Raw genomic sequence first — 9,426 nt, 5'->3', positions numbered from 1 at the left:
AATGCACTATTAATCAAAGAGGCTGGTATGTTAAATTTGAGTGATTTAGAAACATTTTTTTCTTGAATAGAATGTCTTTTGTGGACAAGTATTGTGCTTGCAGAATCGGGATACAAGTTTAGCCAAAATACAGAAATAATCTGATGGGGAAGATAATTAAGTAAGCAGAAAATTTGTGCATAGAACAGGATGGTTAATGCTAAAATAGGTAGTAATCAGGTAGTGCTGTGCACAAATACAAGGTGATTTTGATGTGCTAAGGAAAAGGTTCATAGAGAAGACTAATGTGAGAACACAGGCTGTGGAGGAGTTAGCTATGCAGGAAGAAGGTTACAGGCAGAAGTCGTGTGTACAAAGACTTGATGATAAGAGGAGTAAGCATAGCTAACTTTTGAGTACTTTGATTTAACTGGAAAATAGAGGGAGAGGTTAAGGTGTTATGGAATGATGGTAAGAGAAAACTTCAGAGAGATAAGCTGGGACCAGATCATAAAATATTTACAACCATGTGGAACCTAATAATTTATAATTTGACTTAAATATGTTAAAAATAATTTTATTTTCTCTGAATGTACTAGAAGGAGTCTTTAAGAAAAACAGTAAAATTGCTTAAATAATTTTAAGATGTCTATTTAAATAGCTTCCTTGAATAAAGTATTGCATTGCATGTTAGAAAATAGTTCCCAATGCTTAGCTTTTTACATAAGGACATTTAGCTTTTATATTTATGTATTTGTATGTATAAATACATTTGTATTTATAAAATATCATAATTATTTAAAAGTCCAATATCTAATTTTTTTTTTTTTTTCTCTTTCTTTTTCCGAAGTGTATAATGCTGTGGGGTTAGCTGCTTATGAACTGTTTGACAGTGTTGATTTTGATCAGTGGTTTAAAAACCAGCTTCTTCCAGAATTACAGGTCATTCACAGTAGGTAAGTATAACATTTTGTTTTATTATATAGTTATTTTACCTTCTGAATTTTCTAAGGAAGACAAGAAAGCATTGTATAATTACTTACAGTTTTATTAAAGGCCTAGTGTAGTGCTCTAATATCAGTACTGGACTGCAAGGTAGGTTGGAACCACAAGGTCATTTCAAACTCACCATCCACTCCTCAGAAACCCTGCAGGGTCACTATGCGTCAGAACCAACTTGATGGCACTTAAAAGCACTTGTTTTATTAGGACTAGAAAGCAGTGGCTAGTATAGAAATAAATTTGTTGTTACGTGCCATAGAATCTGTACTGACTCAAAGTGACCTTATGCAGAGCAGAATGTAAACACTGCTCTCTAGCTCCACTGGTCAGCTTCCCTGTGAACTGCTTGCTTATTCTTGTAGTAGCCATTTATGCTGACATTTTTGTTTTGGGTTTTTCCTGATAATCTTTCTTTGAGGATGTATCTTCTGTTGCTCTAACTATTCAAGGCTGGTCTGCTTTTCCTTTCTAGTGGGAATATCCCACTTTACAAGGTTCTGGATGGGACTCAGGAGTCTGCCTAAGGTCCTATACTCTGCAAAGACTCCACAAGAGTCCTACTTCACTGAGCAAGTTTTAGAACCCCTTTTTAGGTATTCTAGTCAGTTATACACTGAAGACAGGCTTCCAAGTTGTCTGTAATCATGTTTCCTGACATTTCTTTCTGTCCCACTCAAGAGCCTATTTTACAATAGTAGGCAAGGGAAACCAATATTCATAAGACAGGTAAGCATTTTAGTATTATTTCCTCTCTTCAAACTATGTCTAGATCCCTGTATCACAGAGCCCTGTTGTTCCAAGGTTGAGCATGCATCACTATTTACTTCTGTCCCACTTAGGCCATGCAAACCTGTCTCAGTGTTCCCCTATCAACCTTGTTCTTCCACCTCCTCCCCCTTCTTGGATTGCACTCCCCATCACCTGAACTATGATGTGTCTGCCCTTACCCTGTGCTCTACCACCAGCTCCCTCCTCTTCCCCCTAAACTCCCCACCCCAACCTCACTGTTGTGGTTACCTTATATTCCATTAACTCTTTCCTCCATTTAAGACAGTCTATTTTATCCTGTAATCTACCTGACCTTCTCACCACCTGGATGTCTGTTCCTCTGTGTTTACTTTCACAATGTAATTGTTTTGATCATAGACTGATCTCCCAGATCCTCTGAATTTGTTCTTACAGTTTTATTCTGCTCTTGACTCTTCCATTTGTCGATTGAGTTCAGGGTTACGTTGCCACGTACGTCTGTCTCTGGTTTTTGTCTGTTATTGTTGGTTTTCGGTCCACAGAACTCCCTTTAGGATGTTTTTCATAGCAGGGTTGGCTTTGGCAAAATCCCTTAGCTTCTGTTAATCCTGGAATGTTTTGATTACACCATCTAATTTAATTGACAGCTTTGCTGGGTAGAGGATTCTTGGTTGGCAGTTTTTGTTCTTTCAGGGTTTTATATATGTCTCCTCATTGCCTACTTGCCTGCATGGTTTCTGCTGAGAGTTCCTTGCTTCCCTCTGTATGTTACACTTCTCTTTTCCCTAGCTGCTTTCAGGATTCTGTCCTTTGATTTTGGAGAGCTTGATTATTGTCTTGGTGATTTTCTTGTAGGAGCTACCCTTCTGGGGGTTTTTTGAGCTTTTTGAATGCTTATCTTTTCACTTTTCAAGATGTTAGGGAAATTTTCTTCCAGCAGCTCTTCAGCTATTTCCTTTATGGACTTGCATGATTCTTTCTGTTCTGGAATGAAGATAATTCTTAAGTTACTCCTCTTCATGTTGTCCCACATGAATCTTAGACCTTCTTCCGATTTTTTTAATCCTTTTTTTCTGTTTGTTCTTCTATTTTAGTATTATTGAGAGAGTTATCTTCTAGCTCACTAGTTCTGGTTTCCATCTCTTCAATTCTGCTCCTCTTCCCTTTCAGTGTATTGTCCATTTGTGATATTCTGTTATTGATCATTTGGACCTCTTTCTGTAGGTTTTGAATGGTTTCCAATGCTGTATCTCTCTTATATGATTTTTCCTGTAGCGCCTCCTGACTTCTTCCTTATTTTATCTCAACTCCATTGTATAGAGTTTTGATACATTTTATAATCATTTTTCTGAATTCCTTCTCAGACATTTCCAAGATGTGCCCTCCTTCCAGTATAGAGTGTAGGTCTGCCTTCAGCTCATTTGTCTCAGTCACTTTATCTCGTTTCTGGACATGTGCTGATATCGTCATCTGTTTCTGTTTTCTGGGAATATTCAGTAGTTAGCTGTGGCCTTAATATGTAGATGGGTGTGTGTTTTGGTATTTTTTATGCTTTCTGATTATTTCCAGGTAGATGTGATCAGGAGATTGACTTCCCTTTTCACTCTTCTTCCTTAATCTCTGCGGTTCTGTCAGGCATCTGTGGCTGCTCTGATCCTTCCCCTGTTTGGTCTTGCCCAAGATGGCCGCTCAGGGAGCAGCTGAGCGCCTTGAATCAGAAAGCACTGGATTTCTTGCTTCTACTACAAATTCCACTGGCTGTAAGCCTTCTAACTTTCTAGATGTTCCTTTATGTGCGATGCAGTTCAGAGTTCTTGCACCGTCCCCTGAGCCTGCTTGGTCTGGTATTCTGTGTTGTTGCTGACAGAGCTCCTCATTACACTTCTACCCTATCTGCCGTCTTGTTTTTTCCTCATAACTTTTACTTTTATATAATAAATGCACATTGACTTACTGCTGTTAGATTTATAATGATGAAAAGCAGTAGATGAAATAGGCTTCTTAAAATATTTAACATTTTATTTTCATTATTTTTCTTTAGGTATAAACCATTGCGACGCAGGGTGATCTGGCTCATCGGTCAGTGGATTTCTGTGAAATTCAAGTCTGACTTAAGACCAGTGCTATATGAGGCCATTTGTAACTTGCTTCAAGATCAAGATTTAGTGGTATGTTGCTTAAATTTCTTAAAGGAGATTATCTTTTAAAGTTGATCCTTTGTTAAATTTGAAGTTCAGTAATGGTTTAGATCTTTCTTTACTATATTTGTGGCCTGTCACTGATGGTGATTTTTTAAGTGGGGATTTGGCAGCAGAGTATTTAACATTTGGTGAATTTGTCTTATTGACATCTGAAGACCTTTGAAGCACTTATAAAATGGTGAAAACTTTGTTTCCTTGTTTAAAATAGTGGTAAAGAACAAATAATTGCTATTATAGATACAGGCAGAGTAGCATCTGAAAGTAATGGATCCAAAGCAGGATCTATTTTAAAGAGTAGACTTTAGAATTTAGTTTTGGCTTGGGTTCATGTTTTTAATGTCGAAACTGTAAGTGTATTACCTTGTGCCAAAATGGTTGATCAACTGAAGAATAAAACTTGAAAGATTATAAGGACATTAAGATGATATGATTTGCAAAGGTACCTTGCTGATTGTACAAGTATATACAATATGGTGGTGGTGCTTATTATGTGCCGTGGAGTCAGTTCCGACTCCTAGTGACCCCGTACAGGGTTTCTGAGGCTGTAAATCTTCAAGGGAGCAGAAAGCCTCATCTTTCTACCCTGGAACAGCTGGTAGTTTCAAACTGCTGACCTTGAGGTTTGCAGCCTGATTTGTAACCACTACAGAACCAGAGTTCCATATATATATATATATACACACAATACTGTTGTGATGTGCATTTGAGTCGGTTCCGACCCATAGTGACCCTGTATAGGGTTTCCGAGGAGTGGCTGGTGAACTTAAACTGCCGACCTTGCAGTTCAAATGGCTTTGCAGTCTGGCACATTAACCCACAGCGCCACACACCAGGACTCCGTAGCAACCTGTATTTCTGAATATAAGAACTTGGGGACTTAGGAAAATCTCAGTAAATAGCTTTTGAATAGTTCAAAGATTTGCTATAATTTAGGTTGTGGTGAGAATTTAGCCTATTTCTCTCTTTCCCTCTTCCATTCTTCTTGTTTTATGCTTCCCTCACCTTTGACTTATACATATTCTAGCTTTACCAAACCCACCCTTCTTTCCTGTTTCTCAACTTTCCGTTTCCCTCTGATAGTATCTCTTTTTGTTCCACTATCTTCACACACAATTTCTTTTTTCTTCCTGGAAGCCACTAGATTAAAGGCTCCTTAAGAAAATTCTATAAGGAGGAGCATGGTGGCACTGTAGGATAAGTACTGGAATGCTAACCACAGGTCAGTGGTTCAAACCCCCCAGTAACTAGCTATGCGGAAGAAAGATGAGACAGACTGTTCCAGTCTGAGAACCCCATAAATGGTTGTTACACGTTAAAATAGACTCAGTGGCAGTGTTTTTGGTATTTGGTTTAAGCAAATCCTGTGAAAGAGTAAAGGGTGGGACTATGGGATTCTTGTGTGGTGCCATAGGATAAGCCCTGGACCTCAAGGTCGGTTTGAACCTTAAGGGTGTCAGTTTGGACTCACTAGCCACTCCTCAGATACCATATACATGGACCCTATGAGTTGGAACTGACTCGATGGCACTTAACAACAACAGATACTACTTGATCCCTTCTTTTTTAGCCCTTGTTGCAAAATAAGGGGAATATCCTGTATTTATGGATATTAACATGATCTATGACTTTAATGTTAATGTAAGAGTGAAAAAATGATTTGGATAAAGTTTTTTTCCTTTTGTTCTAGAATGATCACAAATGTATGCTATGCTTTCTTTTAGGTTCGTATTGAAACAGCCACAACTCTGAAGTTAAATATCCTTTAAGAAGTTTAAAAATACATTAAAGTGTTAACAGTACTTTAAATTTGTGAATTATTTTGTGAAATTAATTTGAGATATTTAAAATATTTTTGATTAGTTCATTGTATATGTATATTGTATATATATACTTCATCCTGATAAAGCTAATGTATTAGGTCCCAGTATTCCTTAACTGCTCTTCACCTGTTGATGATTTTGAGTTTCGAACAGATCAGTTTCTACCGGTAAGAATACTCATATTCAGATTTTGTAAATATTTCTGCTTCTGTCTTTGGAATCTTAAGTTTTAGATTATGTTATAGCTGAAGTTTATAAGGAGGCTTCAGAAAGCTAGTGAAAAAATGAAAATGAAAGATAATAGGATTTTTCCACAAACTTTTTGAAACCGCATCATATATATTATTTATTAAAGTTTAATTTAAATGTATATTGGATTCTTTTGGAGGTAATTGCTTTTCTTGCTAACCGTTGTGCCCAATTTACTTGTGTTCTGCTCGTATGTGTTTAAGTATCTTGTAAGTGCTGTGGTTCCTTAGAGTAAGCTCTTGACTGCGTACCATAGGTCAATGGTTGGAGCCCATCAGCCACTCTGCAGGAGAAAGAAGAGGATTTGCAAAGCCTTGGGAACCATGTGTAGGGTTTGACTTGGAGCAAACTTGATGGTACTTAGCAGCAGCATCTTGTTAATTTATTTTGTAGCTTACTGCTAAATTTTTTCATTCAATTCTAAAACGTCTAGTATTTTCATGTATGTCTATTACTTTTTTTGGGGTTTGGTGCCTCTGTAGAATGAACACTGGTCTGCAATCCACAAATTGGTGCTTCCAGCCCACTATCCACGTTGCATTAGAAAGATAAAGCCTTCTGCTCCCACAAAGATGTACAGTTTCACACACTATATACAGGGTCACTGTGAATTGGAAGCAACTCAACAACAATTAGTAACAACAGCATTACTTTTTTACTCCTCAGGTAACATTCTTATATTGTTGTTAAGCGCTGTCAGGTCAGTTCTGACTCACAGTAACCCTGTGTTGGGTTTCCAAGGAGTGACTTGGAACCTCCAACCTTGTGGTTTACAGTCCAGTGCTTATCCTGCAGCACTACACTCTCCTGTATCATTTATGTATATATATTGCTTTGCAAACTAGATTTCAAATTACTTGAAGAGTAGACTAACAAGTCTTAATCTTTTTATTTTTCCCTATACTCCCTATGGAAGGAGCTCTGGTAGCATAGTGGTTACAAATCGGTCTGCGAACCGCAAGGTCAGCAGTTTGAAACTACCAGCTGTTCCGTGGGAGAAAGATGAGGCTTTCTGCTCCCGTAAAGATTCACAGAAACCCTCTACAGGATTGCTATGAGTAGGAACCGACTTCACGGCACGTAACAATAACAACAATACCCGCTGTGGAGTCTTGGTTTGGCACTGTAGGATAAGCAATGGACTGCTAACTGATAGGTCTGCAGTTCAAACACCCCAGCTGCTCCTTCGAAACTTTATACAGGGTCACTATGAGTCAGAAATGACTTGACAGTACTTACCAGTAGCAATACAGAAGGGTAACCTAAGTAGTAAAAAACTAATGTTAAGTATTATTGAAACCGTATGCAGGGTCGCTTTGAGATAGAACTGATTTGATGGTACATAACAATGAAACAACAACATACTCCCAGTACTTAGCATTGTGTGTTCGCATACTTTGTACTTGGTAAACACTTGTTAAAATATGCCAGTATAATTCTGCTTAATGTGGTTTTGTTTGTGTGTTTTTAAAAAGAGAACTAGATAAGAAGTAAGTTAATATGATAAAATGTCTATTTCTTGTATGGGGTCATAGATGTAAAAACTTACAGAGCAGTGATTTTTCTTTAATAAAGAAATAAGTTGTTATTTTGGATGAAGAAGTGTGTTTTAGAACACTGAACCAAATATCTGGAAGAATAAATGTTTGTTTATATATAAGTGTGTAGCAACATAATAACCATATTGCTGCAGTTAAAATCCAGACATAGACTATTTGTTTTTTATTTCCTAATAACAGATAGCTGTCATTCTTAGAAAAACAAGTGTATAATCTATATAAATTTATGTTTCAAGCAGCATATGTAAAAAACCACATAGACAGCTGGTATGCGAGTGCAATAATTGGTGTTCTTTTTGCTTTAATAAATCATGCCTGGCAAAACCAAACATTTTGTGATTGACATCAGGCATATGCTGAAGATTAATGAGATGGCACTGTGTTAGCAGTTTAGTTAGCAGTATACAAAGGAGCTCTGGTAGCATAGTGGTTACGAATTGGGCTGCGAACCGCAAGGTCAGCAGTTCGAAACTACCAGCTGCTCCCGTAAAGATTAACAGCCTCGGAAACCCTGTGCATGGTCGCTATGAGTCGGAACCGACTCCGCGGCACATAACAACAACAACATACAGTTGAAACACACACAGTTTCGACACAGTTTTCTCTACGTTTACAGCAGTCTATAAAGAAAAATCATTGTTACATATTGGCAGTTTGAACACTTAGAAGTTGGTTAGGTTTTGGCTTTCTGAGTATTTTTTTAATTCTTTTAATTTAAAATTTTAAAAAAATTTCTGTCTGCGTGTATATAGAGTTCGTTACTTATCAATTTGGATCCTTTTATTTCCTTTCTGCAGTATTTGGAAACCATGTTCACACTACTTTTTAAGTTACTACAGCAAGTTACAGAATGTGACACGAAGATGCATGTCTTGCATGTCCTTTCTTGTGTGATCGAAAGAGTCAATATGCAGGTAATTTTGTTACAAATCATGAAAAAAAAAGTTAAAAGGCAAATAGAGTATATGCAGAATTCAATTTACATCTTTTCATTTTTGCTTTATGTACATTGTTTAAAAGTTAAAACATTCATTGCAATGCTTCCAAATTAAAAGTTGTCATTTTAGTTTAACATATTCAAAATTGACATTTATATTCTTGGATTAAAAAACAAAAATGCTAAGAAAATTAGGACCTCAAAAATTGCATCAACAAGGAAAAGATGATTAAAAAGAAGCAATTGTTACCTATATAGTGTTAATCATACTCAAAGCACATAGCCACAAGTTTATGCCTACAAATCTAAGTATTGTAGGAAGTCTGCTATTTGTTTCCTTTAAAATTAAATGAATGTTGCATTCTTGTACTTCTTATAGCCATACTTGGTGGAATATAAATAATGATGTTGAAAGGTCTTCATAGTTAAATTACTCAGCTTTCCTGATCACATGTGGTCTTTGTGAAAAATTGATAATTCTGGGTACTGCAGAAAAAGACGAAGACCCCCAGTGAGATGGATTGACAAAGTTGACAGCATCAGTGGGCTCAAACGTGGCAACAATTGTGAAGTTGGCCCAGGATTGAGCAGTGTGTCGTTCTATTGTGCGTAGGATTGCTATGAGTCAGTACTGACTTGATGGCACCTTAACAACAACAGTAAAATTGTGTGGTTGCTTTGTATACCTAGTTCACCACTGCATAGTTTTATTTCAAAAGCCTAGATGTGAATGTGTGAGATATTAGTGAAAATAGTTGATTTGATGTCCACAGTCTTAAAGTTAACTCTTGTATCTGCTCAATGCTTCAGTCTGTTTTAAGTAGGATACAATTTTTTTTTTTTTTAAAGTTAAGGTTTTTATTGTGGATTGAGTGAAAGTTTACAGGGCACATCATCAGTTTCACATTCAACAATTCATATAACTTGTTTCA

At 36.8% G+C, this 9,426-nt stretch overlaps 1 protein-coding gene across 1 annotated transcript in view; it reads left to right on the top strand.

Moving 5' to 3' along the window:
• The window catches only part of IPO11 (importin 11), a 295,618-nt gene that overhangs the window by 110,726 nt on the left and 175,466 nt on the right, over positions 1 to 9,426 (top strand). Inside the window, exons 13-17 of the mRNA XM_006876193.1 lie at positions 830 to 935; positions 3,770 to 3,896; positions 5,651 to 5,684; positions 5,876 to 5,916; positions 8,355 to 8,471. Of these exons, the coding sequence (XP_006876255.1) occupies positions 830 to 935; positions 3,770 to 3,896; positions 5,651 to 5,684; positions 5,876 to 5,916; positions 8,355 to 8,471 (425 nt within the window). The remainder of the gene's footprint in view (positions 1 to 829; positions 936 to 3,769; positions 3,897 to 5,650; positions 5,685 to 5,875; positions 5,917 to 8,354; positions 8,472 to 9,426) is intronic.

This window comes from Chrysochloris asiatica, unplaced genomic scaffold, assembly GCF_000296735.1.
Source record: "Chrysochloris asiatica unplaced genomic scaffold, ChrAsi1.0 scaffold00362, whole genome shotgun sequence".
Classification (NCBI taxonomy): domain Eukaryota; kingdom Metazoa; phylum Chordata; class Mammalia; order Afrosoricida; family Chrysochloridae; genus Chrysochloris; species Chrysochloris asiatica.
Note: the sequence above shows the minus strand (reverse complement) of the source record. Positions and strands in the feature narration are given on the sequence as shown.